This window comes from Copadichromis virginalis, linkage group LG3 (assembly GCF_057382275.1).
Source record: "Copadichromis virginalis isolate Kocher_CV1m ecotype Utaka linkage group LG3, C_Virginalis_male_GT1.1, whole genome shotgun sequence".
Taxonomy (NCBI): Eukaryota; Metazoa; Chordata; class Actinopteri; order Cichliformes; family Cichlidae; genus Copadichromis; species Copadichromis virginalis.
In genome coordinates this window covers 5,799,479-5,819,944 of record NC_140620.1, presented here as the reverse complement: position 1 = coordinate 5,819,944, position 20,466 = coordinate 5,799,479, and the positions used below count along the sequence as shown (strand labels likewise).

Here is a 20,466-nt window from a genome sequence, read left to right as displayed (position 1 = left end):
GCACTGTCACGCTGCTCTGACTGGTCAGTAACTCTGTTCTACATATTGTAGTAAATAAGCTGTTGATAAGATGAACAGGTGCTGACTTACCTGTTCCTGTTTTTGGGAGCCAGTAAACAGGCTGCTGGTAGCAGGTGGACAGTACAGCCTGGCTTATCGTTATGGTAACAGCAGGTGGGTGGGACTGGGTGTGTTTGGGGAGGGGCTTGGGTTACTGTGTTAGTATATTAATAGTATTCAAAAGCAATATGTGTTTACTGATGCTGCTCATCCCCTCATTGTTTAGTATATGTAATAAATAATTGTTATTATTATCAATATTATTATCAGATTAAGTGAAATTCATTCAGTCCAACTCAAAGAGAATTTCTATTTGTGCAAAATATTCCATTTGCATAACATCAAGAAGCATAAATTCTTATTAAAATATATAAGAAAACCAAAGTGTTGTTTAGTTAGTGGGTGGATGGCTGAAGGGTAATCTTGTTGTTTGGGACAAACATTTGGGAATATTTGTTTGAGAGGAAGAACTTTATATTATATATATTATATATTATATATGTTATATATTATATATATTATAACACACGATAACTTTAAATGAATGTCGTGTTTTTAATTCCGCTCCGGACTCGTGAATCTCAACCCAGCAGCAGCGGTAACGTTTGCACGTCCTCTCCCGTTAATGCGGCAGGTAAATAATCAACTAACAGTGCACATTATGTTAGCGCGATCTGCCTTATTACAAACCTGCCATCACTGTGCATTTAGTGACCATGATGAGAGAGACAGAGTCTGGCTCAGATGCTGGCAGTTCTCGCTGCAGTCTGCCGGTAGCGTCTCCTTTCAGGCAGGACAGACGAACGTCACCGAGCAGTGACTCAGTTTGTGGTCAAAGGCTTGCACACATTTTCGGTAAGTGAATGGGTTTAATTGTAGGGACATTACTGGATATTCTTGTGTAATTGCTACAGAATAATTTATGTTATACTTTGTTATTGCTACAGAAGAATATTTATTTTATTATTTTACATTTACATTTTTCTTTCCTGGGGACCCTGTGACACCCATTGAAGAGCTGTAGGCTGGATCTCTTAAGGTCTCACTGTTGGGTTTGTAAGGCCATGTTACTCCTAAATTTCTACCTTGTTCAAAGAGAAGATATAAAACAAAGTTCTAAGCTAATCGACCTTAGTGTTCTCCTTTTTTAAACAGAATCGATAAAGAATCGAAAATGGAACCGGAATCGTGAAAATCGTATCAATACCCATCCCTATTTGTCGGTACTGCGCAAAGTGGCCAACAATCCAGCAGCAGCGACCGATTGGCTGTTGGCGGTCAGCTCCGCCCTGTCGTCCAGCCAGCGCCTGTCCTCCTCTCTTGTCCTGATTGTGACTTATCTCATCATCATGGGTCAGGAAAACATCTGCCAGCTGGCTTTGAAAGCAAGCCAGGCTGTCGCTGCTGCCGACCCCTGCCAGGTAGATAACCCACACAACTGTTCTCTTAAATCTGTGGACTGAATATAAAGTAATGCATGTTGTTCCCTCTGACATGTAGATATGTTGTATGTGAGGCAGCTAGCTTGTGTTTGTCTTTCTAAGAGCAGGAAACACATGTTGATAACCTGGTGTTTTGGCACCAACACATGACTTTGAAATGGTTCAGATCAGCAGGAAGATAAAAGCTGTCACTGCTGTGTGATTGCTGCTGATCTGCTGCCGTATAAAGGGAGAGGTTAGGGAGTGCTCTAAGGGGACAGACCTCTCTCTGGACTTGTGTTGGAGTCACTAGCTGCAGATGAAGTGTGAGTTTACCCCTCATTACTCAAGCGTGCACCGGGCCCCAGAGGATTCACCTTCTGCTCTAATTGCTCCCAGAGTGCTGCACACACTGGTGTTTGGATGCACTGGTTGAAGGTTGTTGGCATATTTGAGTCCTCTGGAGATCTCTGCTCGCTCGTACTTGTCATGTTAAACGTGCAGCAGCAGGTCTTTGTTACAGGAAAAGCCAGAAGCTAACCACTATGAAACCTTAATGATGATTTACTGCAGTGATGTTGATTCAAAGTGATGTTTTTGGCTCGACAGCATTAAACGTGTCATCGCTCAGCTTTATTTTCTTTGCCCCTCCCTCTCGCTCTCGGGCCGTGCAGGTGAAGCGGTCGCTCTGCAACATTTAAGGCTCGGAGTGCCATTAGGTGTGTGGTGGTAATTAAGCTGTGACACTGCACAGCAGCGTGATGTATCTAAGGACCGTGATGCTGTCTCACTGTTTCCTTATTTGTAACCTGTCTCATACTAAAGTGTCAGGACTTCATGTGTGATCTATGAAGCTTTAACTGACTGCAGAGTACAAGATGGGCACCACACATTTAGTATCACAAGGGCAGACTCAACCCTGCTCTATCTGTTTATGCTGAACATCCTGTGAAGCTGTCGGTTTGTGTGCACGTACAGGTCAGTGATGCAGCCTCTGTACGGTCTGACAAAGTGCATTTGATGTTTGGTTGGTGTGTTTGCTGATGTGGGTGTTTCCCTCTGCAGGTCCCGCCCCTCGTGCTGCTTCTTTTGTTCAAACTGACCAAAGAAAAGAATCCCGTCCTGGCTCACGCTGTTCTCACAAGCCTGCCAAACCTCGGCACTCATAAGGTACGCAGCACGACTAAGAAGAACCTGTACTGACTGTGAGCGTCTGGAGACGGGGCTGGAACATCAGCAGCACCTTTCTACTTCATCTGAGCGCTCACAGTGTGTTTTAGTCCATCATACACACATGTGAGCTTTTATCTGTGGGGTCATCCAGGTCATGTAGTCTGAGGAGCTTCTCTTCATCCAGGAGGCTCCTAGAGTTTAAAAACCAGGGACCCGCGTGTCCCAAATACCAGCCTGTGAGCACAATCCACCAATAGCAGCGATAGATGTTAGTTTAGATTTTTGGGTGATTTAAGTTGCAAAGCCGTCATTTCAGTCTGCCAGGAGCTGCTCAGTTCAGAGCAACATGAGATTTTTGGTTGCCAGTAATTTGCTAATAGAACAGCCCCAGCTTTGTAATGAAATCATATAAACAGAGGTTACATGATCCAAAGGCTCCAATCTGGGACTGGAAGTACAATACAGTGGTTTGCAAAAGTATTCGGCCACCTTGAACTTTCCCACATTTTGTCACATTTCAGCCACAAACATGAATCAATTTTATTGGAATTCCAGGTGAAAGACCAACACAAAGTGGTGCACACGTGAGAAGTGGAACGAAAATCAGACATGATTCCAAACATTTGTTACAAATAAATAACTGCAAAGTGGGGTGTGCGTAATTATTCACCCCCCTTTGGGCTGAGTGCAGTCAGTTGCCCATAGACGTTGCCTGATGAGTGCTAATGATTAAACAGAGTGCACCTGTGTGCAATCTAATGTCAGTACAAATACAGCTGCTCTGTGACGGCCTCAGAGGTTGTCTAAGAGAATATTGGGAGCAACAACACCATGAAGTCCAAAGAACACAGCAGACAGGTCAGGGATAAAGTTACTGAGAAATTTAAAGCAGGCTTAGGCTACAAAAAGGTTTCCCAAGCCTTGAACATCCCACGGAGCACTGTTCAAGTGATCATTCAGAAATGGAAGGAGTATGGCACAACTGTAAACCTACCAAGACAAGGCCGTCCACCTAAACTCAGGCCGAACAAGGAGAGCGCTGATCAGAAATGCAGCCAAGAGGCCCATGGTGACTCTGGACGAGCTGCAGAGATCCACAGCTCAGGTGGGGGAATCTGTCCATAGGACAACTATTAGTCGTGCACTGCTGTCAGGGACCAAGCAGTAAAGCATAAAGGACACAGGTGGTTTTAATTCAAAAAAGGGGTTTTATTGACCCAAAAATATGAAAATATATTTAACAAAGCCAAAACTTAAACAGGCAGACCAATAAAAGAGGTCAACTCAATAGACTAAACTCAAGATAATAATTAACAAAACCTCAAACAACCATATGACAAACTGACCTGCTGAAATGACACACAGGTAGTGATGGCCCGCTTGAAGCTGAAGCTCCGGTGCGTGTGTCAGAAAGATCAACACACTGCTTCAGAAGCACTGTGTCGAAGCTTGATTCGTTTGGCCAGAGTCACGTGATCGGGGACGTCCGAAGCGTCATTTAGAACCTAACTGCTTCGGTATCTGATTCAATGGTTTATAAGGAAGCGAATCATTCGCGGGATTTGTGGAGTGTTTTGATGGTGACAGATAGCGAACCACTGATCATTCTACTGAGAGATTTGGAGCCAGCGAGGAATAGAGGAGGTTCTGTTGTGTGGGAGAATTTTGAGTGGATTTTGGTCAATCGGGTGGGTTTTCCAGCTTTGTGTTCTGGCTGTTTGCTTTTGTTTTGTGCGTGTTTATTATATCTGAAAACGGGAAAAAGGTAAAATGTCAAAAATCTGCTTCCATAATATAAATATCATTAAATAACTTTAGAAAAACTTCCACTTGACTCTTTACATGTAATGTTGTAAAAATATATATTTTATTGTTTAATTAATCTGAAAATGTTAGTCTGCCAAATGTGCAGCAATTGAATTTATTTATTCTCTTTAGCTGATAGTTTGTGGGGCCCAGGTAGACTGTAAAACTGCATCTCTACCAGTTTCTCTGCGCTCCAGCCTCCTCTGTGCCATGTGAAGGGATTTTCCTTAAGGCAGGAGAAATTATCTCCACGAAAAGGAACAGGTTCGACCATCGCACATTAGAACAAATTCTCTTTTTAAATAAAAATGAAAAAGGGTTACCTTAAATGCATCATGTTTGTAATTTGCAAGTTCATAAGCTTTTTTTTTTTCCATTTCACAATCAATTCTACCCCCAGGTCAAAAATATGTCTGGGAAAATTTCCCTGATATCGTTAGCTTCATAGCATAAGTGCCTAAGTCATTGACTTAGTCAAATGACTTAGGCAATTATGCTATGAAGCTAACGATATAATATTATTTATAAATACACCTGTCTAGCGATTAATTGCATAAGTGCATGGAGGCAGGACCTCAGCGCAGAAGCCTACTCCATAATGTGTTGTACATTATTATATGTATATATTATATGTAACGTGGTATTTTTCAATTATTGTATTTACTAACATCAAGAAGTCACAAGCAAAGAAAGACCACACCATGGTGCATGTTTAAACAAGGAGAGTTTACTGGTCAAAACTATTTATTAAACAAATAAAACACATTTTTTTTAACCACCAAAAAAATACACGTTCAAAGCAACAGTGGCCCAATATCAGACAGAACTCCACTCTGTAGAGAGAGCAGTCATTATGAAGCAGTTGGTTTTATTTTGTGGATTCAAGCTGCTCTTTGTATTTTTGGCCACCAGATGTCATCAGAGAGGACTGTGTTTAAAAGCTTCGAGTAATGAACCGTTTTTCAATACAAGCTTCAGAAAGCTTCATTTGGCCATCACTACACACAGGGGAACTTAAATACTGGTTTAGCTAAACCAAATGACACACACGGGGGAAAACAAGATGGCTGCCATATAACCAACTAATACAAAACATTTAAACACACATGAAACACCCCCCAGGCAATGAAGCATGTGGTGCAATCCAATTAGGCTGTCAGTGGTACTTCAGGTCTCTCAGCCCTTTGCTACACCTTTTGCCAGACAGGAGGAGAAGCCAACCCCCAGGTAACTCAAACAAAGAAAAGATGTATTAATATAACATAAAACGGAACTTTGACCTTGCAAGGTTAATATGTGTGCACGCCATATAAACATTGGAAGGTGTGATGGAAAAATAAATACATTTAATAAAGAAACAATATTGAACAATAAGAATATTTTAAAGTAGTGACTGTAAATTAAACTAAAGTGAATCAACGGGTGGTGAGGTGTGGCGCTTACCATGTGTGGCATGCCATCACAACTGCACAAAGTTGGCCTTCATGGAAGAGTGGAGAGAAGAAAGCCATTGTTAACAGAAAACCATAAGAAGTCCCGTTTGCATGTTGCCACAAGCCATGTGGGGGACACAGCAAACATGTGGAAGAAGCTGCTCTGGTCAGATGAGACCAAAATGCAAAATGCTCTGTGTGGAAAACTAACACTGCACATCACTCTGAACACACCAGCCCCACTGTCAAATATGGTGGTGGCAGCATCATGCTCTGGGGGTGCTTCTCTTCAGCAGGGACAGGGAAGCTGGTCAGAGTTGATGGGAAGATGGATGGAGCCAAATACAGGGCGATCTTGGAAGAAAACCTCTTGGAGTCTGCAAAAGACTTGAGACTGGGGCGGAGGTTCACCTTCCAGCAGGACAACGACCCTGAACATAAAGCCAGGGCAACAATGGGATGGTTCAAAACAAAACATGTCCATGTGTTAGAATGGCCCAGTCAAAGTCCAGATCTAAATCCAATCGAGAATCTGTGGCAAGATCTGAAAACTGCTGTTCACAAACGCTGCCCATCTAATCTGACTGAGCTGCAGCTGTTTCAAAGAAGAATGGGCAAAGATTTCAGTCTGTAGATGTGCAAAGCTGGTAGAGACAGACCCTAAAAGACTGGCAGCTGGAACTGCAGCAAAAGGTGGTTCTACAAAGTATCGACTCAGGGGGGTGAATAATTACGCACACCCCACTTTGCAGTTATTGATTTGCAAAAAATGTTTGGAATCATGTCTGATTTTCGTTCCACTTCTCACGTGTGCACCACTTTGTGTTGGTCTTTCACGTGGAATTCCAATGAAACTGATTCATGTTTGTGGCTGTAATGTGACAAAATGTGTGCAAGTTCAAGGGGGCCGAATACTTTTGCAACCCACTGTATTTTACCTACACATACATTCTTATATTTAGACAACACCTGAGGGATAAAACAAACTGTAAATGTCTCCAGCTGGTGTTAACAGCACCACTAACACATCTGTGCTGATGGGGTGTGTGTATCTGTGATCTACAGCTCATGGCTGTCACATCAAATGCAGCTGAGTTTATGTAGATCCATAAAGCACAGCTGATCGTCCTGCGCTGTCTGTGGTCCTGAAATGAACCTAATAAACAAAGATGTGTTTGAGGTTTATCAGTGTAAAAGCAGAGATCAGACTGATGTCCATCAAATCTCTGTGATGCCATCTCTGTGCACAAATGAATGGCACAATATCAAGAGCAACAAATCAAACACTGCATTAAACAAACTGTGCTAAATATTAGCACCATTAGCAGGACACTGTGTGTGGCAAATGTTGGTAAATCAGTTTGTGCACATAACTGAAATGTTCCCCTCTCGATGTTTAGCACTTTGACAAAGGAACAAAGAGAAATTCCCACGTCTGCCACACAGTTTTCTCTGTGTGAACACAGACAGTGTTTCTTGTACCCAGTTTGTAGGAGCTGGGATTGGACTCCACCACAGCAGCCTCTGTGTGGGATAGATGCAGTGCTCTGTAGTATAAAGCACTCTGTCAGTGAGCTGGACTCTCCAAACCAGCAGTCATCGTCTAACATCTGCCTTCTTCAGCTGTAACCGTGTGTTTCTCTTGTAAACTTGGCTCTGATCATATGTGCTGTAATATTCCAGCTGTGCTTCCCGATCGTGCTGCACAGTCTGCACATGCTGGCCGGCTCCCCCAAGCTGAGAGCAGTGGGACTGCGCCTCATGACCGCTCTGTGGAAAAAACAGGTTTGTAATAATAACGCATTACTATAAATGTCATATTCATGTGTTCAAAGCTTCTGTTTGTCTTTGATTGTGTGCTGCTTTGGTCATGTCTGTAAGGACCGGGTCTACCCAGAGCTGCAGCGTCTAATGAGCCAGCAGGACAGCAGGGTGGTGCTGGGGAGGGACGCCCAGTGGGAGCAGATCCTGGCCAGGGCCGCCTGTGTCAGGGACATCTGCAGAGAGAGGTGGGTCCTCCCATACTTACAGAAACAGTGGGCACTTCCTACATTCACTGGTTCATTCATTCAGTGGACTTTGCATGCACAGTGCAGACAGTGTGAGCTTCCAACACCAGGATTCTTCATCTTCCCTTCTAATGAGTAATAATCACTGACTGGACTCTTCATAGATGTTTCTGCTCAGCAAGCTGATGAAAGTTCAGAAACATAGAAATATTTGTTTTTTCAGTCACATCAACTTTGCTTGTTAAGATAAATGAATGCACTTTGTAGCTTTGCAGTGAATGAAGCCTCAGCTCGACGCTCCACTGAGTCCCTGTTTCTCCAAAAATCAGCAGGAGTCCAGTTTTAAATATTTCCGTACAAATGTCCAGAGCAGCTACACGTGCCTGAATCCAGAAGGATCAAAGTCTTACAAAGTTCAGTTCAAACAGAGAGACTGAGAGGCAGCTAACTTCCTGTCTCTGCCAGACTATCAAAATAAAAGCATACATTTGAAGCAAAAGAAATCAAACTATGTCAGTCTGTAAGCACTGCTTCCCATATAATACAACTCTAAGCAAGTGAGCCATAACTTTATAGTTTTAACTTTTAACCCAAAAACTATGTTGATCATATAAACTCCACAAACTGCATCCAGGCTCCTGCACACGTCCTTTACATGTTAGCTGTTAGCTAATGCTTGTCAGTTTTTGTGAACTGGCCTTTATGTGTGTTGATGAAATAAAACGATGATTTTATTTGATTATTTCCTTTGTTCTAACCAGCTGGTGCACACTGTCCATCGTCCCGGGGCCTGTTACGCCTGCTAACATGTACATGCAGCTTTTTTAGCAGCATTAGTGAAAACCTGGGAAACCCTCTGGATATATGCTACAGTACAAATTTAGCAAATCATTGAGCTGTTTTGTTGTTTTCACAAATGCTTACGTTTGCTTTTATTGTAAAACATTTGCAGCCATAAGAGTTTGCAATGATAAGAAGCTGTGTTTGGCATTTACTTACTTACACGTGTCCTGGCACTTTTAATGCTTTTTTCTTAAATAAAAATGGTAACAAAATTAGAAGAAACACATTTCCCACTTTGTTCACGCTGATGTGTGTGTCAACCAGGCCTTACCAGCATGCAGGGGACATGGTGGCTAAACCTCCTTAGGAAACTCAACTCCTTTGGAGTCAGCACACCCATCATGATGACTTTTTACTACGTCTTCCTGAAAGCATCATGACCTTCTCCATCACCTGCTGGTCCCACTCTCTCAGCCTTCATACAGGAACAGACTGCAGCATCAGTGTGCTCTAAAATCATTGGCCTGCCTGTCAGAACTCTGGCAGGTTTTCATCAACAGGCCCTTAGACAGGCAGCCAAAATCATCAGTGACCCCTCTCACATTCTTCACCCTGCATTTCAATGGCTCCCCTCTGGGCGACGCCTCCGCTGCATTTCCTGCAGGACTGAGAGGAGGAGGAGCGCCACCTTTGTCCCCAAAGCAGCTCTGCTTTTTAACTCCAGCTGATAAGAACATTTCCCACAGAAACATAAACTACACTCTTATACTACCAACACTTTACTCACTTTTAGTCACTTACAGTTATTTATTCACCTTCAGTCACTTTAATTTTAAAACTGTGTAATTTTAAAACTGTATATTCTGTGTATTTATTATCTCACTTTTATTGTGCTGATCTTCAACGTCATGCTGCTCTGTTGTATGTTAATTGGCCCTTGGGGATAAATAAAGTCTCTCTGATTCTGGTCTTGTTTTTTTTATATTGGTAGTTTGATAGGTTTTGTATTTGTTTTCTTTTACATCATATTAAAATGTATAAATATATAGATTTAAATATATTTGTGTATTTATGTCTGGATTGTGTTTGGTTTTCTTTTATTTATTTCTGCAGTGGTTGTTGTGTATTACTATTTAGATTGTCTTTTTTCCATTATTGTAATTGTGTATAAAGTTTGATTTGAATGAAAGTTGCACTCAAATGCTTTCAGTGTTGCTGTGTTGAGTGTTTGCATGTTTAATGTTTGTATGGAAGACACAGAAAGACATTCGGCTAAAGAAATCTGTGCTAGAGGGACTTTAAAAAATAAATAAACAGAATGTAAATAATGATGTTTAGTATTTGAGATGGAAACTGTTTCTACAGGATCCTGATGGACACTCAAAGGTTTATAAAATGTTCTCATTAGTTGTTTGCAGCAGAATATCAACCGATGTGAACCAAAACAACAAAAGTGTGTGAGACTACAGATTCTAGAACCAGAACTGCTGATTTCATTACTCTGAACTTTTAAAGGCAGGTTTTGTATCTGAGAGCAGGGACACTTGCTGTGTTCAGTGTGACTCGTCTCTGCAGAAGGTCAGGGCTCTGATAGTTGCAGTTAGCGGGTGACTTACTGGGCAGGTGGCTCCTGAGTGTCTGTGGGAGTCAGGGTTCATTATGGTCCTGGTTGCTACTGGAAATAAAGAAACAAAAGGAGGGTGTGATGTTCAGGAAGTACAGACTGTAGCTCAGCAGGTAGAATTACTAACTGGAAGGTTGGAGGTTTGATCCCTGGCTGCTCCAGTCTGCACGCCACGGTATCCTTGGGCAAGATGTGGAACCCCGACTTGCTCTCCGATGCATCCATCATAGTGTCATTGTTAGAAAAAGAAATGCTTGTGTGAATGAAGCACGCTGTATAAAATGCTTTGACTGCTCATACAGAAAAGCAGCTCATAAGAACTGGTTCATTTTCCAGATAATTCCACTATTAAGACAACAGACATTGGGAGGCTTTCTCTGAGAGTAACACTGAAAGTCTTGCTGCTCCTCCACAAAATGAACTTCAGATTAAAGACACAGCTCAGCTAAACACAACTCAAACTAATCTACACTATTTTTCTTTATTACGCAGCGTTTTTATAACTATTTCCAGATGTTTCTAAAGATGAAAGCAGAATTAAACTCCAGCCTGATGCGTTTCTGAGGTTCCTGACTCTGACCGTCCCTCAAACGCCTCTCTGGGCGTTTCCTTCCGTCGCTTTTACTTTCGCTTTCGTGAATGTTGTGGCGCAGTTGATCGTCTCCATGTTAAGGTAACGTTAGCAGTCTGTACTGTTTTCCTGGCTGACATCAGCTGTGTGCAGCTTAGTTTCAGCATAAATCTGCTTCGTTTTATGTGAGATCAGAGTCTGGGAACGAGACAGAAACAGTTGATGATCAGCAGCTGAACTCGATGTTACTGTGGATCCACTGACTGATGTCTGTAGGCAGCTTCTCCTGCCTCCATCAGTCTGTTACGGAAGCCCGTTTCCGACACAAAAAAGGATCCATTCTCGAAATCTCGACTTATAACTCGAAGATTTTGAGGAAAGTAGCTCGAAATGTCGAGTTAGTTCTGCCAATCAGTAATCCAGCTACAATGCGCACTCAAACCCGCATCGCAACAAACCGGCGCTTTCGAGAGTACGTTAGCTGATATTAACGCCATGTGATTCAGCTAATAACAGAAGGATTTCATCATTTGTGAAGCCACACAGACAATAATCAGCGACTTGTGCGTTTATGACTGGCTGTAATTCTGGTGTCTTAGCTGTAGCATTTGTAGCTGAGGGCTTCAGCTTCCGGGTAACAAGGAAATTACGTCATTCACGTAAATGACTGATTGACAGCACTAACTCTTAATTTTGAGTTAGTTTTTTCAAAATTCCAAGTTAATAAATCGAAATTACGAGAAAATAAGTCGAAATTTCGAGTTCTGGATCCTTCTTTTTTTTAGTGACGCAAACGGGCTTCCAGTGTGTGGATGTTGTTTAACTGCTGACAGTGAGACAGGCTGTCCTAAGAGTCGCTGCCAACACTTCATCTATAAAATGCATTTCTCTGCTCGTTCGCTATAGTCTGCTGTCGTATTTGTATGCAGGTTATTTTCAGTTTAACTGGTGATGTTCATTCGTGTATTGTAGGTGAATGCGTTGATGATTGATCATAAATTAATAAACTGGCCGTTTTTGCTCAATAATTCCTGTTTCATGTTCAAACCGTCAGACAGAAACTCTGCGTTTGTTTTTATGTTCTTCAGCCTGTTGTTCTTGAGGTCATCTGTGATGCGTTCAATGACCCTCCACATGCTCTGAGGCTCATTTGAAGAGAAACAGAACTTCATCTTTAGAGCATAAGTGGGTTTTTGCCCTCTTTATGCCCGCGGTCAGGCTCTGTTTATTGTAGTATAACACTCATAGGACACGGTGTCCCGCTGCACACACACTGCACACACACTGCACACACACTGCACACACACTGCACACACACTGCACACGATGACAGCTGCAGAGTTTGTGTCTGATGTATTAAGTATGAAACACTGTTGGGTTAAAATCTGGTCAGAATGAATCCAGGTGCAGGTGTGTCAGTTTAGGACCACTGGACTAACATCCAAGTGCTCACAATATAAAGTGTATTCTGTAGTAACATCCTGGTGTTGCAGCAACAGTCCCACATGGAAACGTCAACACTCAAACTCAAAATCTCTTTTTGTCAACAATAAAATGACAGCAGACCAATTTGATCAAAGTTGGTAAAAAGCTTCAGAAATTAGTAAAATATTAAAAAGTGTCTTGATGCTCAATCATCCAGGTAAGGGTTAGGTTAGTAATGCTGTGATTGCAGACATTCCCCAACTCTCTGTGAATGGGACTCATGGCCATTGATCAGTGGTTGTTGATCAATGGTCATGACCTCCCAGCCATTGTGCAAATGTCCTGTTTATAAGGTTGGAAACCTGCAGTCAGCTGAGACTGAAGGAGTCACCTGGATGAGTCATGAAACGTTTCTCCCACTGAAAACATCCAGATGAACAGAATCAACTTTTGGGGATTAAAACGTGTCTGAATTAATCAGTGGATGCTGAGTGGGTCAGTCAGTGTGTCGCTGGGCTGATTTGTGTTTCCTCTGCAGGTGAAGGTAGAAAGTGTGTGTGAGCTGATGTGAATTGAGCAGCATGGATCAGTGTGAGGACAGAGAGGAGGGAGTCCCTCCCTCTAAAAGCACTCTGTGTGGGGAACATGAGAGCCAGACCAAAGCTCAGAGGTGAGATGACCATCTCTAACTGTCCATGACTCTTCTCCATGTCACAGCTCAGCACTCACATCACTGCTCCATCATTATTCACAGGAACCCGCCTGGACCTCCACCCAGCTCTGTGTCCTTACAGAGTGACGTGTCTAAAGATGACTTCATTAATTTCAAAGTCTCTGCTGCAGAGAGGTGAGCTGTTAGTAACAAGAACTCTCTGATTTAAATGATTTTGATGTTTCCTGGTTTCTAAAATGCATCTCTGTAGCAGAGCAGTGTCTCCAAGGACACACAGGCTCAGCTGTAACTGTCAGTTTATCTGGTTTAAGACACATTTGGACTCAATTGGCTGTTTTTAACTATGTATTTTAATCAGAGGTGTAAATCTAGACCTCACACATCTGGATCCTAAACTATGATAGAAACAGCTGCTAGCAGTGGGTAGTTTGACTTTGATACGCTGCTCTAGAAAGCAAACAAAGGTTTGTGCAGCTCCTCTTCAGAAAAGTGTTCAGAGAGCAGCTGCTGTATTAGACAAAGGCTCGTCGTGTGAGCCCAGATGTGTGTAACAGCTGGATGAAGGAGAACCATCACAGTCGCGTCTCCATCCCGCCTTTATTAATGAACTTCCTGTTGCTTGCAGATGACAGGAACACAAAGTGTTTGTGCCACGTGATGCTGCAGGATTTGTTAACGTGTCCATGATGGTAACATCTCCTCGTCTAACTGCAAACACATGAGCGCTCCTAACGGCAGCTATCACAGCCACACAGGCAGACTGTGTCTCACTGTTGCATTCAGGGACATTTGTTTTCCTGTAAAAAGCTGAACTCTAATCTAAGAGGACTGTTACTGACAGGAAACAGCTGCATTATCTGCAGTCTGTGTGATCACAGCTGCTTCAATCACTTCATCAGAGAATTGATCATTGAATAAAACATGTTTGTGTCTGCAGAGGTCAGAGGTCACAGTCTGCAGGATCCAGCTGTCCGTCTGTGAGGAGTGATGAGTCCAAAGATTACCCTCCAGACTTCAGTGCTGAACCTGGACCAACGAGGTCAGAGAACTGTGATGACTCCTTTACATGTTTGTGTTTTCCTGGATAAATATGACCAAAGATTCATTAAAAAGATAAAAATCTTAGACTTTGTCCTGTAGCGCTGTGTGGCAGGCAGGATTGGACCCAAACACAACAGGATGAAGTCAAAGAGGCAGCTTTATTTCAGCTGTGAACATGCAAACAGCAGAAATAAGGAAACATAACTGTAGGTTTGCAGTGAATGAAGCCTCAGCTCGACGCTCCACTTTGTCCCTCTTTTCCTTCTCCAAACAGCCACATCAGGAGTCTCTGATGGAGTTTTAAAATATTTCATTACAAATGTCCAAAGATGGGTTCAGGATACCTGAATCCACAGTTATTAAAGCTAAAATAGTTCACAGGGTTTGGACTTTGTTAGGTGACGAGAGAACATCAAAGTGTTTTTTATCTTTAAACAGTATTTTTATCACTTCAGTTGCTCTCACAGCCCTGTTTGTTATTTTAGTAAGTAAGTAAGTAAAGTTTATTTATTAAGCGCTTTTCATAGACAGGTAGTCACAAAGTGCTGCACACAGAGATTAAAATAAACAGTACGATAAATATCAAAATGCACAATATACACAATATAGAGTTTAAATGTAAATGAAAAATATAACAATGTAAACAGCATTGGTCAACAGAAAGCTTGTTTAAACAGTAAAGTTTTTAACTGTTTTTTAAAGGATCCCACAGAGTCAACCAAACGTAGTTGTAGAGGTAGACTGTTCCACAGCCTTGGTGCCACAGACTGAAAGGCTCCGCCCCCTTTCATCTTCAGACGTGTTCTGGGAGCAACCAACAAACTCTGAGTCTGTGAGCGGAGACAGCGAGCAGCAGTGTATTTAGTGAGAAGCTTGGATAAATAATCTGGGGCCATTTAGTGCTCTGTACGTTAAAACAATCATTTAAAACGAATTCTAAAATCTATTGGGAGCCAATGTAAAGAACATAAAATAGGAGTGATGTGAGCTCGCTGGGTAGAGCGAGTTAGTAGAGTGGGTGCTGCGTTTTGTACAGCTTGGAGGCGAGAAAGAGATGATTTATCCAAGCTGGTAAACAGGGAATTACAATAATCTAAACGCGATGACACAAATGCATGGACAATTTTTTCCAGTTCAGCTAAGGAGACCATATGTCGCAGTTTAGAAATATTCCTTAAATGAAAGAAACAGGAACGAGACAGAGACTTTACATGTGAGTCAAGGCCCAAAGAAGAGTCAAATATTATTCCAAGATTTCGAATATTTGGCTCAGCAGAAGAACAGAAAGGGGCAACAACTTGACTGATTTTAGAATATAGATCAGGAGGAGCTATGATCATGGTCTCTGTCTTGTTCTAACAAGGTAATTGTTAGAAAGCCAATCAGAGATTTGAGTTAAAGCCTGGACTAGGGTGGACAGCCTATCCAGCTGATGAGGCTTAACCAGAGCTCTTATGTTTCACTCAGTGCTCCCACCAAACACCTTGGAGGACACATTAGTGTGATTTAGATTTCATTGGTGCAAACACCAGTCACACAAGCTAACCCATGGAGGCAGCAGCAGGCTTTGTGTTTGGTAAAGTCTGCTGGCTTAAACTAAGAGAGTTTAGTTTGTTAGCACAAAGAGCTGTCAGCTAAAGCCCCGAATGCACTTTGAATACAGACGAACTGAGAAAAACACTTTAAATACAGCAAACAGTCAAACTGACCACATGTTTTTCTGCTGATCATCCACAGCAGTACGTTTAGCATTCATGCTAGCAGCAGGCTATGACTGTTAGGGTTGCCAACCGTCCCTTAAAAAACGGAATCGTCCCGTATTTAGAAACAAAAGTACACGTCCCGTATTGAGCTAATAAGGGACGCACTTTGTCCCGTAATACAGTGAGAATCAAAAGTGGTCTATAAATGTTTATGGAATTAACGCTTTGTTTGAAAACATAATTCCAGCCCCTCTCCTGCTTTGTGACCAATGAGCTGACAATTCGAGTATGACAATTCAGATTACCGCTCATCTCATTGGTCGAGGAAAGGTCGCTTGCGGAGAAAATACCGGAAGACAACAGATGACCACAACAAGAAGCATGGCCAACAGGGAAACAAACGCCGACACTGCGGTGCAAGTCTCGGACGACAGTACACCTAAAGCTGGGCAGACACTGTGTGATTTTTTCAGTCACGTTATTCAGCTCCTGCTCAAACTGCACGATTGACTCGCAGGGGTTAGAAGTTGGTAGGTCACGATGCAGGTCTCACACTATACCGCCCGATGCTCTGATGCGACCTGAGTGCTCACACTGTGCCTCCATAAAATGAAGGTTATAAACAGAAAATCTGTCTCTCTCTCTGTCTTTCACTCACACAGACACACAAACCACCACCATCAACTTTGCTAAATTGCTAATGAAAAACACTGATCAGGCAGCTGTGAATGAGCAGCAGTGTAAATCCAACTATTTTCACGGTTGTTGTGGTCGTGATAATTTTGTGAGGCCACATCGAAAAGGCTCGGATGAGCTTTCCAAAGTTCTACAAGTTGTGCCTCCATCGCTTGTGTCCAGATCACACGCTGCACAGCCGTGCTGCTCCGTCTTTTTCACCGACGTTTACGTGTTTGCGCGTGAGCAGTGTGAGCGGCTCACGAGCGATTGATGATCGGGAGCTGCTCGAGGTGTTAATCGCTTCTCGTTACCCCACGTATACTACACGATGCACGATGAAGGCCAAAATCGGGCCGATCACCAAATCGGTCGCACGACTCAAAAATCGTCTCAAAATGGGCCAAAAATCGCACAGTGTGAGCCCAGCATTAGAGCAGCAATGTTTGTTCCCCTCAGAGAAAGAAAAAAGGCTGCAAAAGTACAGGGAGGAATGGGAAAAGGGAAACACCTGGCTGGAAAAGGTCACCATAACACCTATAAAGCGCACTGCACTGTGTGCCGGCGCACTTTTTCCATAGGCATGCTTCTAATGGTGGGGGCACATGAAGAACATGAGGGGCGTGAAAGCTCGGGGAACCCTTAACCAATTTTTTGTCCACCAGGCCACGGCAGAAGCAGATATGGTATGTAAACACTAGGGGTGCAACAATATTCGTATCGATATTGAACCGTTCGATACAGTGCTTTCGAACAATACAACATTTGTAATTTATTTTATCAACTTTCCTTCTGACGATGCTGTCTGTGTTGAGCGCTCAGTGAATCTGCGTTCGACTACTCCGCCTAGGCTGCACTGTCCAGCGCAGATCCACTGAGCGCTCAACACAGACAGCATAGTCAGAAGGAAGAGCGCAGGGCAAGCTAGCAAGACAGAAGTTAAGCTCTCCTTGCAAGATGGACCTCCCCCACCCTCATTCAGATCTGGCGTTTGGAATTATTTTGGTTTTCATGTGACGTATGACCCTGAAGGTAAGCGAGTCATGGACTAAAGTAAAACAGTATGTTGGATGTGCCACGCAATGCTCAATTACATTGGTGTGAACTAGTGTGTTAGCGCAGTTAGCTGGTTAACGTGTTGGCCGTCTAGCCCCATGCACGGGGCGATCGGCGGTAGCTCGTTAACGGAGATTTGCCGTGTTGTGGCGTTAAGGTCATTTCAACGAGATCAACCTGAAAGCACTAGTGGGAACACAACGAATATGACTGCACATTTACGCCGACATCATCCTAGTGCAAAGACAAAAACAACAAGCATGCTACTAACTTTAGCCGAGTCATTTAGACAGCCGTTAGCACATGATTCTCCTTATGGGGACCTGACATGTTTAATATGCTGCTGAGAATATAGCCCAGAAGAAGCGGATAGTATAGCTTTTATTTTGGAAAGAGACATTTCTCTGTAATAAACTCTCTTTTCCAAAGATGAGTGATTCCTCAATCAGATACAGGGCTCGCAAAATCGCTAGCCCGACGTCCTGGGGCTAGCGATTTTTTTCAGACGGGCTACCAAAATCTATCTCTTCCCTGCCCGTCGGGCTATTGTAGGAAGGAAAAATATATGTCAATGCTTTTGCATTCTTTCAGAAATGTAGCTGGGTAATTATGTCATTGGCATCGGTGAGCCACTATCAATATGTGACATATTGAAATCGCGTTTGAATTTGCGCTTGTTTTTTTGCTTTCACTTTGCAATCGCGCAAACTGTGTATAGAGAGCGACAGCACTGATCTGTGAGTGATGATAATTTGTGCACCAATTCCTCTGACATCGTCTTATTAATTGTTAGCTTACTATGCAAACATGACAAGTGAAATCTCACGCAGCAAGCTTAAACATGTGAGAGGTTGATCGCGCAGAGAATCGCTGAGCTTATGTGAGTGAGTGTGTAAAAGCAGCAGGATATATATTTTAGTTCTGCTGAGCCAAATAAGACAGGTCAGGGTGAAGAAGTGACAGCCAAAGAAAAGCTTACCACAAAACGGAGAAGTTATGACAAATCAGACTATAAGGCAAAAAGAAAGTGCAGCTTTATGGTTTCATGGACAAAAGAATTTCTGTGGCTGCAATATGACGAGCTAAATAACCAGGGCTGCACATAAGTGGTCCGCAGGTGCGCATTCGCTGTCAAAATAAAAAACACGCACAAGGGTTAGGGTTAAATTTAAAAACTGTACTTTTGAGTTAAAATATATATTTATAATTTTAATAAATGACAAATTAAAAAGGCATGAACATTTTTTTTGTATCGAAAAAATATCGAACCGTGACACCAAAGTATCGAACCAAACCAAACCGTGAATTTTGTGTATCGTTGCACCCCTAGTAAACACTGGTTTGTTTTTTAAACCCTCTGGTTAAGGTTAATATGGGCATGTGCGGTGAATATCAGCGCTATGTGGCCAGAAGTGTGATAATATAATTTATTTTGTGTGATAAACAACTGCAAGGATAGATGATTACAACAAATAGATGACTAATACATAAAAGTAATACATAGATGAATAATGATGATGAGTTATGATGTGTAATCATGGGAACAAGTGGGTTTACAAACAGGAGCAGCTGATTAGCTTTAGAAAAGCTGAAATAATACCTCAACTGAAGCCAATTGTACTAAATGCACTAAATGTGCACTGTTACAAGAATATTTTTCGTTCTATTGTTTTCTATTAATTTATATAATTTTAAGTTAAGCAGGACAGAGTTCTTTTAAAGAAAGATTTACTTATATTCTCAAAAGTTAAGCATGACAGGCTTCTGTTTAAGAAAGAGACCTGTTTTACTGTGTTAATGTTGTCATTTTGAGCTAAAAATAAATGGCCAAATGATCATTTGTTTCTCATATGGTCATATCACAAAGAATATGCATCTGCTTAAATCAAGTTCAAGTCAAATGGTTAAAAAATAATTTCACACACACAAAAAAGAGCTACCACACTGGGAAGGGTGAAGACAACTAGGTTGCCCGGCCCTGGCCACGAGGTGCCCCTTATTTATTTTTCAGGGAGTTGGCAACCCTAATGACTGTCCACTGAGCACCAACACAGGTAGGAGTGAGCAGTGATGAAGCAGGACTGTGGGCAAGTTTGAGCTACAATCCTATTGGCTTCTCAGTTTCTCCAAAGAAAAGGGGAAAAATTCTTGGTGTTGTGAAGATGTGAGTTGGTCTTGTTGTCGTGGGGCTGGAAGAATGCTGGCAGTGAGAGGCTTTTCATACAGTGTTCAGTAACAGAATGAGAAGAAAGCCACTGCACATGAAACAAGGTGCTCGTAGTGTTTGTTTACTGTGTTTGTGCCACAATGTCAGATCAGTTGTAGATTCACATGCAGACTTGTCCAGTGAAACCAGTGGAAGTACTGCAGTACAGAGCAAAGACTAAGCAAGCCAGGAGAGCTCTCCAACTTTCTGAAAGTATCAGGATATTTGAGTGATAAGAAAAAGTGGATCGTGCAACAATGTCCCTCAGCACACAAAACAATCAAAGCAGAATAAATATAATGTTTTAGATCAAACACTTACAGGGACCTGAAGAGAGAGAACCAACAAAATGTCATGGCTAACAGAGGAACTCAAGCACAGACTGAGTTCTGACAAACAAAAAGGTGACAGTTTATTTACCAAAGGGGTGAACCACAGTGCTCTATATATGTACAGTGAGTTGGGGAGGGGGTCCAGGGCTCCAGGGAAAAGAGGGAAGGGAGTCCACTCTCACTCCTCTTCAGTCACTCTTGTCCTGCTCTCCACTCACACAGCCACACACGGGAGTCACAGGTAAGCGTCTGTAACCAGGTCCGGGGAAATATTTACTCAAAGTATACTCAAAGTTAACCCAACTGGTGAATTTAGAGAGAGATTTCTTAGCAAAGAGCTGAGATCATGAACACAGGAGGGTCAATGTCCCAGCGACAAACTGCTCCATGCCGCAGCGTTAAATGGTTACCGGTAAACCCAGGTGAATCAGCAACAGGTGGTGTAATCATCATAGCTGTGTGGACCAAGAACGAG

At 42.4% G+C, this 20,466-nt stretch overlaps 2 protein-coding genes across 2 annotated transcripts in view; both read left to right on the top strand.

Annotated features, from left to right (window-relative positions):
* The first annotated feature begins 1,348 nt into the window (after positions 1-1,348).
* LOC146712432 (focadhesin-like) lies at positions 1,349-9,652 on the top strand. Its single transcript, XM_085442713.1, has 5 exons — positions 1,349-1,481; positions 2,547-2,651; positions 7,577-7,678; positions 7,775-7,902; positions 9,010-9,652. The coding sequence occupies exons 1-5, from the start codon at positions 1,410-1,412 to the stop codon at positions 9,050-9,052; spliced, it is 450 nt and encodes a 149-aa protein (XP_085298839.1). The 5' UTR covers positions 1,349-1,409; the 3' UTR covers positions 9,053-9,652.
* Positions 9,653-10,852: 1,200 nt separating this feature from the next.
* LOC146712431 (NACHT, LRR and PYD domains-containing protein 12-like) overlaps positions 10,853-20,466 on the top strand; it is a 28,635-nt gene continuing 19,021 nt past the window's right edge. Inside the window, exons 1-4 of the mRNA XM_085442608.1 lie at positions 10,853-10,982; positions 12,883-12,975; positions 13,060-13,152; positions 13,916-14,017. Of these exons, the coding sequence (XP_085298734.1) occupies positions 10,975-10,982; positions 12,883-12,975; positions 13,060-13,152; positions 13,916-14,017 (296 nt within the window). The 5' untranslated portion in view covers positions 10,853-10,974. The remainder of the gene's footprint in view (positions 10,983-12,882; positions 12,976-13,059; positions 13,153-13,915; positions 14,018-20,466) is intronic.

Excerpts from the sequence above, each read along its gene's own strand:
- LOC146712432 (XM_085442713.1), top strand. The coding sequence starts at position 1,410 with ATGGGTCAGGAAAACATCTGCCAGCTGGCTTTGAAAGCAAGCCAGGCT. Across the intron at positions 1,482-2,546 it reads CTGCTGCCGACCCCTGCCAG|GTCCCGCCCCTCGTGCTGCT; the intron begins GTAGATAACCCA and ends TTCCCTCTGCAG. Across the intron at positions 2,652-7,576 it reads CAAACCTCGGCACTCATAAG|CTGTGCTTCCCGATCGTGCT; the intron begins GTACGCAGCACG and ends GTAATATTCCAG.